This window comes from Plecotus auritus, assembly GCF_963455305.1.
Source record: "Plecotus auritus genome assembly, chromosome: 4".
NCBI lineage: Eukaryota > Metazoa > Chordata > Mammalia > Chiroptera > Vespertilionidae > Plecotus > Plecotus auritus.
Genome location: NC_137775.1, coordinates 109,601,237 through 109,616,905, shown reverse-complemented (window position 1 = coordinate 109,616,905; position 15,669 = coordinate 109,601,237). Strand labels below are relative to the sequence as shown.

The 15,669-nt window shown below is 41.1% G+C and overlaps 1 protein-coding gene across 14 annotated transcripts in view; it reads right to left on the bottom strand.

The window, feature by feature from the left end:
• Positions 1–15,669, bottom strand: part of KMT2C (lysine methyltransferase 2C) — a 274,626-nt gene that overhangs the window by 121,937 nt on the left and 137,020 nt on the right. For all 14 annotated transcript variants that reach the window (XM_080665925.1, XM_080665931.1, XM_080665933.1 and 11 more), the window contains 2 exons: positions 10,089–10,251; positions 1,479–1,650 (listed from right to left, as the gene is read on the bottom strand). In XM_080665925.1, coding sequence (XP_080522051.1) covers positions 1,479–1,650; positions 10,089–10,251 — 335 coding nt within the window. The remainder of the gene's footprint in view (positions 1–1,478; positions 1,651–10,088; positions 10,252–15,669) is intronic.

Genomic DNA, 15,669 nt, shown 5'->3' with positions numbered 1-15,669 from the left:
GATAATGACAAAGGCAACCCCTGGATGTGACAGCATTCGTCCCAAGCTCCCTAAAGGCTTTTCCTACTGAAAGCTCACCTAGGGTGAACCTGCTTTAGTCATTTGGGAATTCCGCAGAGAAGGAGGGGTTAAGGCAAGATGCCTGACTCTGATCTTTAAGTATCACATACTATCCTCTCTTGGGAAGAAGCTATAACTGATAGTTGATGCTGAAGGAACATTCTTCAGCACAGTGAACTGGGAAGACACAGTCATAATAAAAGGAGGGTCAAATTTGACATCAGACCTATCTTTATATTCAACTGCTGTTTTTCTAGCTATGTGACTCCTGAATAACTTAGATTTGAGTTCTGTTAGTTTCAGGTATAAAATATGAAATTACCAAAGGTTACTCTGAGAATTAAATATAATTCTGGTTGAAGAGCTTAGAATATTCATTAGGCAGTATGTACTAAAAAAATAGGTTTAAGAATAACAATCTTATAATTATTAAGAACTGTACTAAAAATAAATATCTACCTTGATTCTTGGCTATTAATCACTCTCAGATACTAAGAATTTAACTCAAGAGGAGGGGAAAGAAAAACTGGGGAATGCAATAAGAGTGGAGAGAGGAAACGCTGAATTAAACCTGGGGATAAATAGAAGTAAAACGGAAGATGGGTTAGTTGGTCTCCAGTTATTTCTTATTTAGCTTAACAAATTATACATATAAAATTGCATATTTTATCTCTTCAGCTACATGGAAAGATCTCATAGGAAAAGTACTCTTTCTTCAAGTTCTCATATTACAAAAGTCCTCAGCTTGTAAGTAATTTAAAGGCTGCTATAGATGCAGGGAACAGCCCCAATTTATAATGCTAATTAGTAGCATGAGAAAATATCACAGAAAAGACTGGAGAAATGACCTAAGGATGGAATAGAACAAATAGGAAAAGATCACCCCATTGCAATGTTTAAATGCCATATGATCCTTTGTTTCAGTATTATGGTGACTAGGATCTACTGACCATAACTGTCTTTCAGAGAGATCCAGATTTTTTTTTTTAAAAAAATGATCTTAGTATAATTGTTCTTCCTGGAAAGGAAGGTGACTCACTTTTGGTAGTTAGGTTTATTTTCCTATTAAATCCCCTCCCCAGTCTCCCTCTAAAGAAGTTGCTTTAGTTTTCTAATATTTATTTTAAATTGTTAATATCACTCATTTAAAAAATTGTTGGCAAATTTAAATTAGCTTTTTGGGCAACCAGAGGAATTCAAATTATTAAAATTACTTTTGTTTAGCCTTTGTTTCGAAGTAATATAAATGTTAATACACATCTAGCATTTATTTCTTAAATTAAGACATGATGAAGGCGATGTGAATGAATATAGCTGCAGTCTGAACAACCTTTAGCACATCACACAAACCTCCTGTACCTACAAATAGGGTCTCTCACAAACTCAATACACACCTGTGAGTTGAAATTAAAACTTACTTGCAGTTCTGGCACACTTTGCACTCAGGACATTGCCAACCTGCACGTTTTAATGGAGTAACCGCTATATCCAGGCACATTCCATGATAGTGCTGACCACAAGTAGTACAAAAGAACTGATCTAACAGGTCTCCCGGGCTGTCGCACACTGCACAGTTTGCATCTTCCTTTGCTATAATTAACAGTAAAACAATGAAATTGTTGTATAAGAATTTGATAATTTTCTGACTTTACAGTTTAAAAATCACTTTAAAGGAATTTGCATGATAAATCTTTCAGACACTTTAAGTTATCCACATTGAAGTGATATCCAATCAAAATATGGTCTCCATAGAAACAATGCAATATATTTAATCTAAATGTAATTACATTCAGTTTAATCATCTGGTTTTGCAATTTGTGCCTATGTGTACTTGAGACCAAGCAGTTCTGATGTAGTCTTATATCCCTAGTACCAGTGACAATGCTGGGTGCCTACTTAATGCTTCATATATGCTGCTGAAAGAAACAAACCAGGAAAGTATCAACTGAGACGACGGTAATGTGTAAAAAGAAAAACAAAACATTTTATTTGGATGTTAAATATATTCTGAAATCAACAAAATAAGAGACAAAAAATTAAGAAATGTTAATATCCATTAGATTAAGATGCTTCTTAAGCATAAACAGACTAATTTTTATTTTAATCAAATAAATTTTTTTAGTTCTGAAAAATATTGTATGAGGGAGAACATTTTAGATGGAGAACATTATAGATTGTATTCATACTCAAATACAATACTTCATTCACTATTTCGATATTCATCTATATTAATGGCAAGCTGTTTTAAAAAGCATTAAATTCTATATAATTATGGACATCATCTACCTCCTAAATGTGTATCAAAAGAAATGTCGCTTTTTAACAGTTCTTTTACCACTAAAACAAAAAAAAATAACTAAGAATAAACTGCCTTGCCAAGTACATAGTTAAATTCATTCACATTACAAAATAAGGGAATACTATTTTCTAAAATCATAGCAATCTGATATATCTCCTACATAATAAAAGCCTAATAGGCTAAGTAAGTGTCCAACAGTTCATTTGACCAGTCGCTATGACATGCACTGAACACCAGGGGGCAGGCGCTCCATTGGTAGGTTAGCTTGCTGCTGGGGTCGGGCTGATCGGGACTGGGCTAGATAGGCTGGACACATCCTGGAGCCCTTCCACGGTCTCTCCCCAGCCCCAACCATGCACCGGTGGGGTTCCTCGGCCTGGCCTGCATCCTCTCACAATCTGGGACCCCTCGGGGGATGTCTGAGAGCCTGTTTTGGTCCAATCCCCGCAGGCCAGGCTGAGGGACCCCACCGGTGCATGAATCTGTGCACCAGGTCTCCAGAGTACACGCACACACACAATTATGCCTATATCGGACATTTAGGGCCTCAACTAAATGGTCTGATTAGCTGATTACCCTAGGATTGTTTTAAATCGTATATATAATTTTTTTTCTCTTTTGCATTTTGAAGGTTTGGTCAGTCCTCTCTGACTATAAGCCCTTTCTACCTTCTTTCGTTCCCAGTCAAGCATCTTGAAACCAAGAAATAATCTATTCCATTTCCTTATACCAGTCAGCAAACTGGTTTTGTAGGCAGGCAAGTCTCTCCGGTATAGAGACTTTTTGTTTTTATTTTAGAGGCCTTTTAAAATGGTAAAAAACCATTTGTAGCCTGAGGGCAGTACACAAATGGGCCCTGGGACTGAGATGGACCTGGCCCCCAAGCTGGACACCCTGGTGGCTCCACACCCTCCATTCATCTGAAGCTACTTTAATGAGGCTACCAATGACCTGTGAACTCCCAGGGTCACTTTTTGAACCTTACCTTATTTGCACTTTGCAGCATTTATATTACTATCTAAGTCCACCCCGAAGTAAGATTTCCCTTCCCTTGGCTTCTAGGATGGCCCCTTTCTCCTGGTTTCTCCATAAGGTCCCCATGCCTCCATCTCTTCCTCTGGGTTGTCTTTTGTGCCTCTCACTCCCTCTAAATGCTGCTGTCTAGTAGGATTGCATCCTGTTCTTTCTTTTCTAACTCCCCATGCCTTCTCTTTGTGATCACATCAACTCCCACGATTCCAATTCTCCAATGGATATCACCAGCCCCAAACTTCTTTCTAAACCCCAACACACTATTTGCAAGTCTTCCTGAACCTCAGTAGCCAGATGTTCTAAAAATATTCACTCAATGCCTCTAAAATAAGACATTTTAAAAATCTAACCACGCCCCCCTCTTCTCTCAACCAGCATTAGTATCACTGTTGACCCTTTAACTCTTCCCTGACCCAACACAGCCACTGGACACCAACTCTTGTTGAGTCAACTTTCCCTGTCCCTGTCCTTCTATTTGTACATCTGGGTCCTTGCACTCCCTGCTGTGGTCACTGCAATGCGTTCTGAATGAAATCCCTGCATATGGTTCTGATCTGCTCCCTAAATAATCTAACTATGCATCTAACTGGTTATGCCCTGCTGAAACTGAAACTGCACCAGTACTTCCTTTTTCACCTAAAAGTGAAAAAATAAAGTTTTTCTAGTATGAGGCAAAAAAGAAAAACACAAAACAAAAAACCATTTCCTCCCTTTCCAACTGACTCTCAGGACCACTCACCAATTCCTGGTCACGTCAAACAGTTTGCTATGCATATAACATACACTGAGTGGCCAGATTATTATGATCTCTGAACGCATAATAATCTGGCCACTTGGTGTATATCCTATACAATAAAAGGCTAATATGCAAATTGTCCCCTCAACCAGGAGTTCAACCAGCAGGCAGGCAGGCCGGCCAACCACCCATGTCCTCTCCCCCTGGCCAGGCTGGCCAGACCCCACCCATGCACAAATTCATGCACCAGGCCTCTAATACACACACACACACACACACACACACACACACACACACACACACACACACAACACACACTGAGTGGCCAGATTATTATGCGTTCAGAGTTCATAATAATCTGGCCACTCAGTGTATGCTGTTGCTCAGTGCCGTGAGCTTGGATACCTTCTATTCCCTCTGTATGAAATGTGGTCCCCTTGTTGTGCCCCAAGCCCATTCCAAAGAGACCTTCCAAACTCTGCTCAAACACTGTCCCCAAATATAAAATATTACCACTCCTAAGCAACTATGTGTGTAGTTGTTGAATATTCCTTTCTCCATATGCTTAGAAGAAACTGTTCTATAATTAATTATAACAATACTGTGCTCCCTTGAAGGGCAGGGACCTTGTCTTTTTGACTTTGCATCCTCAACTGCCTAGCACAAATAAAGTCTTATTAAATATATAGTTTAAGTAAATAACTTGCTTCTAAAGTCACTTTTAAAAGAATCTTTGATTGATAGGCATTAATTTAAAAATGGAAATGTCATAAATTAGTTCATTTTTTAAGGGTGAATTGTTTTTCTTAATACTAAAATGGAGTGCCAGTATTTACTCATTCAAGCTATGGACGTTTAAAAACTAGTCTTAGATATTTGCTACCCTCAGAACATACAGAAATTGGAGCAAGTACTGGACTCTGATGATCAGATACTCAATTCATCTTTCTATTGTAATTTTCCAGGAATACTGTCCAAAGTGCTTCCGTGGAACTTCCTAGAGTTTGACTCTGACACTTCCAGCCAATGTGGATTCCAAAAATATATTAGGGGGAAATGTCTAATATCTCAAATATTTTTTATTGATTACATGATGAAATATTACTATTTTGTACATACTATTTAACATGACTACTAGAAAAATGGCAATTACTTCTGTTGCTCACACGATATTTCTGTTAAACAGTGAGCGTTGTTTTATATAGCAAAGCCCATTTGACACCTAGATACATGTGTGTCACTATGGCAGAGATAACTTCTTCATTCTATTACAGATTCCAGCAGTTCCTTAATGACAATGCTGTCATATTGTTTGATTAGTGTGGATCATTAGTAATAAATTAAACAAAGAAAACATCCACAGGATACACTTGACCAAGTTGACCAAGCAGGGTCCAGAAACATTTACTTTATGATATATAAAAATAATAGCAAAAAAGTGCTACATAAAGAAATAGAATTAATTCCAACCACTTCCCAATCCAGGAGAAGATACATGCAGAAACCCTAGCACTGCCTGTTACAGATCATGCATAAGAAGATGATACTACTGGACAGCTTAAGTGTCTTGTCTCATGTAAGTATATGTACACAGACATACAAATGTGTCTGCACACCACAGAGATATTAAATTTGAAGCAATAATCCAAGAACTATGTGAGATTTTTCTTGAAGCAGCTGGAAAGCAGAAGAGATTGTGTGTAAGACTAAAGTTAATTTGAGAGGACAGGAGTGAAGTCCAGGTCAGTGTGGCTCCAAAGGCCACTCTCTTCACTCATCAACACTGACTCCCAGTGGGAGAGCAAAGAAGGTGGAGAACATCTGAACATGTACAAAAGCACAGGCATAGAATGAGAAGGGTAAATGATTGGGGGTAAGGGGGAGAAAAAACAGGAGAAGCAGAAAGATAATGAAACTTTGGACAAGGTCACTTTCTAAGTGACAGCTGTGTCAAGAAAAGATGGAGGAACAATGAGCTCAAAGTAGAAGGGAGTTTATCATGGATCCTTCAACTTGGTCAAGTTGGAAGGTGAGACTATACTGCTTACCAGTGTCTAGAAGCACGTAAGAATAAATGTGCTGGTATAAATAACGAGTGAGAAATGTCAAAGTGATGTCAGATAGCATCAGTTTAAGAAGGACTACATCAGCGTGGCTTCTGCTGGCACGACAGCACCGACCATCGACGCCGTCACTGCTGGCAGAACACTGTGCCAGGTGGCTGGCCTACCACAGGGCGTCTCTAGAAAGAAAACGTAAATCATGGATGCTGTCCAGAGAGGCTGGCCCTTATGGTAGGTAGGCAGGTAGATAAGAAAGGTCAGGGGACTGACAGAATGCAAAGCAGCACGACTTGGTGTCCAGAAATACAAGCACTAGCAAGAAATGAAGTTTGGAGTTAAAAGTTTAACTGAAGTAAAAGGAGTGAAAAGCTGAGTGGTGGCAATAAATACACTGGAAAGGGGAGACGACAAAGAGACACACCGAGAGAGAGAGAGAGAGAGAGAGACAGAGAGTCAGACAGAGAGAGAGAGAGAGAGAGAGAGAGAGAGAGAGAGAGAGAATTCCCACATTTAAACATTGCAAAGGGTCACACTGCAGACAGAATCACATCAAACCCTGTCCTGTGTGACCTAGCCTGTGTTCATCAGGGTGTTGCCTCTACTACCCTCCTAGCAGACACTACGGTCCAGGCACAATGACCAGCGACTGTCCACAGCTATGCCAAGCTCTTTCCTCAGGCCTGTGCAGTGTTGCTCCATCTGCCTGAATGCTCTCCCCCCTGATCCTGCATGGCTGGCTCCCTGCATTCAGCTTTCCCTAGGAGGCAGCACACTCCTCAGGAAGCACGCTGGCCATGTCTCCACGACAAGCATTCAGTGGAAATTTTCCAGACAAGGTTCATGTACATCATCATCATGACAATAATGCTGGAGGTATGGCCAGCATCTAAAAATGACACAGAGCACCCTGCAACTGCTTTCTACTGAAAGTCCTGGCCTTGCTCGCTAACCCTGTCTTTGTTGGGATTTCTTTCTAATGGTGTCCATGTCTTTGTTAGATTTGTCAACTTCCAGAAAAAATGTCAATCTTACTCCTAACTCAGCTAACTATCACTCTAACAAATTGCTCTACACTTAGCCATCAGTATTCAATGTATACATATAACTTGAGCTTTAGATAAGAACTAAAATCACTACCTTTTTGTAAAGCAATTAATATAGACAAGATCCGATGCCACATGATATTCACTGACTAGTGTCTTTTCACTTATCCCCCATTTTTGAGACATAAAAGTTATGTACTTTGCCCTAACCGGTTTGGCTCAGTGGATAGAGCGTTGGCCTGCGAACTCAAGGGTCCCGGGTTCGATTCCAGTCAAGGGCATGTGCCTTGGTTGCAGGCACATCCCCAGTGGGGGGTGTGCAGGAGGCAGCTGATTGATGTTTCTCTCTCATCGATGTTTCTAACTCTCTATACCTCTCCCTTCCTCTCTGTAAAAAAAATCAATAAAATATATATTTTTAAAAAGTTATGTACTTTGTGCTATGACACACAATTACAACAACTAGAAAGATTTTATGAAGACTATTGCATAGTCTTGTATATTATAGAAATACATTATATCTCCAATATTCTCTATATTCTTGGATTAAGACGGATGGTCAGGAAGTTATGTATTTAGACTGCATTTTTCAAAATCCCCAAGAAATTGAATTTTCTCAGTTAGGCTTTGATTTTATACCACTAGCTTATTTTGAGGTCTGTTATAAAAAACTGCCCTGTGGGATTTGTTTTTTATACTACAAGGCAGCTACTTGGAGACAATTTTAACACTGAAGTACACAGTGTACATACAGTCTCAGTATCAAGTGAATTCTTGTCATACTGCTATGAACCAGGTAACTCTTTGTGTTGATTGCTGGAAAGCTCTGGAGCTATATTTGTAGTTTAGGTTTAAAGTGTGTGTTTACTTGGGTCCTGGCCTCACTATTACCTGCGTGTTTATCCTACCCGTATTTTACAATGGCCAAATTTCCTTGCTTATTTTTAGTTTTATTTTATCCTACCATTCATGTATTTTTATGCGTCTCCATAAGTCTATTTTGGAACAAGGAACAGTACCAATAATCTCAGAATATCTTTTGGTTTTATGTTGCCAGCATGAACCTTTCACTCTAGGGATGAAAAATGATGGCAAATCATCTCACCTCAGTTCTGACACGTCATTACTTTACAAAACAATTTATGATCTCTCACATATAAATGAGGTCTATGCTGTTAGAACACAGTCTGAAGCACAGAGCAGTATAGCCATTAGGCAACAAACACCTAACATCAGAAACACAGTCACGGCAAAGTTTACACACTGTTTACTGAGCTCTAAAGCATGACTAAGTACAAAAGGCTGAGTAAAATTCAGATTCTTAAATACATACACAATTGTTTTGTCCCATTGGCAAAGTGTAACGAACCACCCAGAATGCAATCGACTCTAACAACTGGCATCGAAGCTTGTGCACCTGGTGAAGTAATTCACTGCATGAGGTCTTACAATAATAACACCCGGGAGAGTGGCTGTGCATGAATGTTCTTTTTCTCCCTGATTTTAGTGTGTAATTCAAAACATTCTTAAAACTTTAAATCCCTCCTCAGCCTAAATACAATTTGACATTTCTGTTTGCCTTACCTATAATTTACACCTGTATGGTGATTATACATGTAGACACAAAATAATTGTAACTGAATATAAAATTATGGTACTAAACAAAGATAAAAAAAATAATGATTATGAAATCTAACTGTACTTGAGAATACTTCAGTTTATGCCTCATAAATATAGGTAACTATATTTATGTTTCACAGAGATGAAAAAGATAGGGAAAAGCCTTTATTGACATTGCTAAGAAATAAGTAAAGCTAACAATTAGGTTAAAAAGACTGAATAAAGCATTTCACAATGAGATTGGAAATTCAATTTAAGAGGGGAAAAAGATCCCAAAGTATACATGTTCTTTGGAAATTCATAGAAATAAAAAGGTAAGATCTCTGTTTCATGACAAAGACAGCAAAGAATCATAACTTTCTGTACAACATGGAATTCAAACATTTAAATGTTTTTCACTTAATAAAAAAATACTGTCTGGAAGAGAAAGGAGAAAGCGCAAGTGTGGTTGCAGCGAACAGAGAGGACTCAGAAGCTGCAGGGACAGGTTCCACAAGGACCAGGCCGGTCTCGAGCTCAAAGGTCGGCGGTGACCCTGTCAATAGTGTACCTCTGCAAGAACACCTGAGTTGCAGATTTTCAACCTTTTTCATCTCATGGCACATAAACTAATTACTAAAATTCTGCGGCACAACAAAAAGTGTATTTTTGCCTGACCAAAAAAAAAGGTATGGTTTTGATTCGTTCACACTGGACGGTTAGTGTTGTGTTGGCTGTTATTATTTTTTTATCTGACAATCGAAGGGAAAAGACGTCAGTGCCCCGACTCAGTAGTCATATATTGCATGTTTTAAAAGTCCTTGTGCGCACGGTTGAAAAATTAGAGTCAATCATCTTCTAATTTTCCAGCTGGGTGCTGGGTGGTTTTTAGTGTAAAAAACACGGAATACTGTTTAACTTTTTAAAGGACGTACTTTATAGTGCATATTAAAATACTATATATTCAGTATTTCTATTTTTTTGACAGTGTTTTAAAAAAAATTTTAAATAGGAAAAACCATGTAAACGACATTTGAATTGCTGAGGAGTAACTTTTTGGCTTTAACTTCAATGACACTGTTGATAACAGATTTCCCCCAAGGACCTCTGGCAAGGATCCCTCAGATTATCAAGATTATATAATGTTATCTTCAAATCCAAGCAGAGTAACACTCAGGGAAGTGCAAACATGCAATACTGTGAGTGAGTACACTGGCTCACATCTAGGAATGTGTCCAAGTAAGTGCGCTACTTACATCTTTCAGGAGCTTGGTCGATGTGCTCTGGACAAAGAAGGAAGAAGTGACTGACATCCTGGAAGGTGCCCGCCCCCACAGCACAAGGGTAATGGTATGTCTGTGTACATTTCTCTTCACAGCATTTGATAGTGGCTCCAAGGTGCTTACAAAATGCACATCGCTGAAGGGGAAAAAAGGGAAAGGAATTTCTTCATAAAACCTGGTAGAGGAACATTCAAATGCGGGGCTAGGAAAGTATTAAAAACCTTTGTACATCACTCGTAAAACTAAAGTTTACAAATTTAGCATTTTGCTTTTCCCACTGACTTTGTACAAATAAATTTTTTTAAAGATCAGTAGTATGGTTAAAAAGGCAGGTTTCTAGTTGAGCACTATTTTCTTAAGTTAGTTTAAATCCCATCAATAAACAAGTAAAACGAATATACAGTATAAAACATCTTTCACCCTGCCTAAAAATCAATAGGAAGTAACTAGTCAAACACAGAGTAGGTTAATGAGGGACAACTATATTGTTCATGGCAACAGATCGACACATTTCACTGTGGTGATTCATTTTAAGTTTCTCAGTAAATGCTAGGATTGTAAAGAAAAACTAGGTCATGAGTATCTCCTCTCCCCTCACTCCCACCAATTTCAATCTGCTGCTGCTCTCTTACAAGCAGTAAGAGCAAAGATATAAGGCCCCCATGATCAACAAAGTAAGTCTAGGGCAACTGAGTGTGTAAGAAGTCAATTTGGATGATCGATCTATAATGCTTTACTTCCTTACCTCACATTTCCCTAAGAATGACTTGCTATCCGCCCAAGCCCATTTTGGACATCATTTCTTTTGTGGAGCTTTTGCTGGAAGGCCTGCACTGTATAGTGTAAAACCTCCCTCTGTGTAGAAGAGGCTAGGCTGTCCTTGTTACATTAACCTCTGTGTCAGCATTTATGCCATTTGCATGGTGATTTGTCTTTTCCTCCTGTTCCAACATCCCTGAGTAGAAACTGGTTGTCCTAGCTTTGTTCACGTAGCACCATGAATGCTGCTGACAGAGAAAGGCCAGGCATATATATCCTAAGTGGATCTCACTCTCAGGACTCTCATTTGTGAGAGCGGCTCACCAATAGCACAGCTGGAATACCTAAAGCCAAACAGGATGATCTGCGGGAAAACCAAGCCTCAAGGAACCACAGACATCTTCACATGCCAATGTTGGCTCTACATTTCAATATTTATGTGTAAACCTACATAAGATAGCACATGCCATCAAAATCTCATAATCTCAGGTCCTCTGCTTCGAATCAATATGAGAAAGCTTAGCACCTCCTGGTGTGTCTGCTACACATTGAGTGCAGCCAACAGACCACAGCAGTTTTTAACTCACTCATAAACTCTAGTTGTATCTGTGCCATTTTAATTTTATACTAGAGGCCCAATGCATGAAATTCGTGCAAGAGTAGGCCTTCCTTCCCCCGACTGCTGCCGGCACCAGCTTCCCTCTGGCCGCCAATAGGCACCCAGGACCCGGGCTTCCCTTGCAGCCCCGGCTTTCTCCAGAAGGACGTGTGGTCTAATTAGCATATTATACTTTTTTTTAAAATATATTTTATTGATTTCTTACAGAGAGTAAGGGAGAGGGATAGAGTTAGAAACATTGATGAGAGAGAAACATCGATCAGCTGCCTCCTGCACACCCCCCACTGGGGATGTGCCCGCAACCAAGGTACATGCCCTTGACCAGAATCGAACCTGGGACCCTTGAGTCTGCAGGCCGACGCTCTATCCACTGAGCCAAACTGGTTAGGGCTAGCATATTATACTTTTAATATTATAGATAAAATCCACAGACTAATGCACATTTTAGTTCTTTTCTGTACTCAAGGGCATTACAGCATTAAAAACACAGAGAAGTTCAGCTGGTGTGGCTTAGTAATTGAGCATCGTTCCATGAACCAAGATGTCAGAATGTTTCTCTCTAAAAACCAATGGGAAAATATCCTTGGGTGAGAATTAACAACAACAAAAATGTATGTAATAAAAAGAACTCAAATAACTCAAAGTATCTCTATATCACTGTGGTAAAAAGGTGATGGCAAAAAGCAATAATATTAAATCTCATTTTTTATCTACTAGCTTTGAATGTTTTATATTAGTATAGTTATTTTGGATTCTTTTAAATTGATGCACAAAATAAACAATATTCTTTCTTTTTCTTTTAACTTTTTCAGTTAGAGGAAAAATTCATTAAAATTAAAAGAAAAGATACTATAGATTAGGGAATAAACAAAAATTTTATACAGGTATATTATAAAATGCTACTGAAAACAAAGAACATTGAATCTTATCTCATATTCTCATATCATACATGTAATTTAACTATAAAATGGATAAATAACCTAAAGGTAACTTGGGAATATGCCAAGTTTTTTTTTAATATAAGGCACAATAAGCATAACCCATAAAAGAAAAAACTTACAAGTTAGCAAATGACAAACTTCATCAAAATTAAGCCCTCTGCTCTACAGAAAACACTAAGAAAATGAAAACAAGTTGCAAACTAGGCAGAAATATTTATAAAATGCATCTCTAATAAACAACTTGTATGAGGAATATATAAAGAATTCTGACAACTCAATAGTAAGAAGACAAATCAATTGGAACAGGGTAGGGGTGGGGCAAAGATTTGAACAAACACTTCACTAAAGATACACAACAGCCCTAACTGGTTTGGCTCAGTGGATAGAGCATCGGCCTGCGGGCTCAAGGGTCCCGGGTTCGATCCCGGTCAAGGGCATGTACCTTGGTTGCGGGCACATCCCCAGTGGGGAGTGTGCAGGAGGCAGCTAATCGGTTGGCCTGCGGACTGAAGGGTCCCAGGTTCGATTCCGGTCAAGGGCATGTACCTTGGTTGCGGGCACATCCCCTGTGGGGAGTGTGCAGGAGGCAGCTGATCGATGTTTCTCTCTCATCAATGTTTCTAACTCTCTGTCCTTCTCCCTTCCTCTCTGTAAAAAATCAATAAAATATATTTAAAAAAAAAAAAAAAAAAAGAAGCCCACAAGGAGATATCACTGAACTAGAACTGCTAAAATTCAGAAACACTGACAATATCCAGTGCTAGCAACACCATAGAGCAAATGCACCTCTCACTACTGACTGGTGGAAATGGAAAGGTGTACAGGCAAAATTAAACATATACTTCCAAACAAACAATGCCGCATCCATGTTCACAGCGGCTTTATAAATAATAGCCAAGAAAAACTACCAGCTGATGAATGACCATTATGCTAAGTACATGCTGTACGATTCCATTTCAGTATTAGCCTAGAAAACGCAAAACTGCAAGAAGAGGAACAGGTCAGTGATGGCCAGGAGCTGGAGCGGGGGGGCACTAGAGGGGGGACACTCTAACCAAGGGCAATGCTTCTGCACGGCCCTCCTTCCCCACCCATCTCTGTCCCCAGTCCTGTGAGGTCTCTCCCTCCCTCCCCTCCATCTAACTTGGTGGGCCCTGCTCTGCCCATCCTCCTGCCACCTCCTGTCTGCAGCCTCCCCCTTTCTCCTCCCAGGGCGGAGCTCCCCAAAGGCTGTGCTGGGTGGGGCTGTGCAGGCCCTGCAGTTGTGTGGAGATGTATGGGGCGAGCCCAGCTGGGGTGACAGGTCACAGAGAGGAGAAGGGAGGGACATGGAGCCTGTCCCATGGGAGATGCACCCGGCTCCTCGGCTGCCTGCACCCAGCAGCTTTTCTAGGCTCCTTTGCAGCTGTCGCCCTCTGCCCCTCGCTGCCTCCAACTTCAAGTTTTGGACTCAGTTTCTCCGCCTCAGCCCCACCCCCCTCTCTGATGTATCCCAGGGAGCCTGAGGCTGCCCCTTGGCCTCTGGCCTGTCCCCCCTTAATGGTGCTATCCACTCTCCTGGAGTAGTAAAACGTAACAAATAAAAAGCAGCTCTGAAGATTATAAACTGTGCACTGAGAACGCCACAGACTGCGGAGGGCTGCGCAGTCCACGGCTCTCGGATCACGCGTAGCAGTCACTCGGTCCCTCCTGGCTCCTGCCCCCGGCCGCCTCGGCTGGGGGCGGGGGCCAAACCCTGGGAGCTTCCTGACAGCTCTCACCTTACACCTCACTTTCCAGTCCAGCCCACCAGCGCCACAGCAAGCTAACCTATCAGTTGGAGCATCTACCCCCTGGTGGTCAGTGCACGTCATAGCGACTGGTCAAGCGGTCAAACTCCCAGGGGAACTTGCAATCGAGGGGACAATTTGCATATTAGGCTTTTATTATATAGGATGTTTACACTAGTCAAAACAAAGATGGAGGGGCTATATTAATATTAAACAAAATAGATTTCAGAGTTAAATACAGACTTTTTCTATTGAAGTATCCTTACCAGTATCTTTCCTCTGAACAAAGTTATTTTATACTAGAGGCCCAGTGCATGAAAATTCATCACTGGAGGGGGGTCCCTCAGCCCAGCCTGCCCCCTCTCACAGTCCAGGAGCCCTCGGGGGGAGGGGGGGTGGTGGGGAGGCAACCTGGTGATCAGGGGAAGGTAACACCCCCATCACACCTCTGCTGCTGCCACTGCTGGCAACGAAAGCTTTGGCCAGCCCTGGTTACCTGAGCCTCGGGCGGCCCTGAGCAGCTGGGCAGCCGCCATCTGAGGCTTGCCTGCGCCTCGGGCCAGCCCTGGGCAGCTGGGGGGCTGAGGGGAGTGGGGGACTCCAGAGGCAGGCGCCCCAGCAGGGCTGAGGGGACTGGGCGCCGGATCTTGTGGCCGTGAGCGCCACCATCTTTGAGGGCATGGCAGTCAATTAGCATATTCCCTCCTTATTAGATAGGATAACCACTAGAGCATTATCACAGCCTCTCTATGATGGAGAATAATTCAATGTTGTACACTAAAAAGTACCTACTACAGTCCTATAGAGAGGAATATACTGGAATTGAGATACAATCCAACTTAAGTACTAAGCAAAAGGGTTAACACAACGAGCCCGAGACTACTATCCTTACCAAGGCCTGCTTGCCAGCTGGCACCCTCAGTTCCCCAAGTGAAAGGGCAATTTTCTGCAACTAGACTAAGTGTGCCAACAGTGTGGCTTTCCCTCTGGTAAGGTCAGGCCCAGGGTGCCTATGTGGGCAGGCCCCAGTAAAGACCTTGAAACTCTTGGTGCAGGAGCATCACACACATGTAGCAGCACTTTCCTTGCTGGAAGAAGAGGGTGCTCTATGTGACCCCTCGTGGGAGGGAGAGTACCTAAGCAAGCTTGCACCTGGATTCTTCCAGTCTGCCAGTGTCTTTTCCCACTGAGATGCTCACGAAATCACATAAGTCTCAGCCATAATCACAACTCTATGAGTCCCTTGGGTTCCTCCTGGGAGCCTCCAACCTGGACACAGTCTTATAGACCTAGCACCACACTGTGAATGTTTGCCTTTCCTCTTAAAAAACTATAGCAGAAAAGGAAGAATATATACTTTGATAGATTTTTAAAATTTACATTACACATCACTAGGATTATCCTAATATATAAAAACCCTGGGTCCGTCACATCCACAACGAGCGGGAGGCTTGACCAACCAGAAG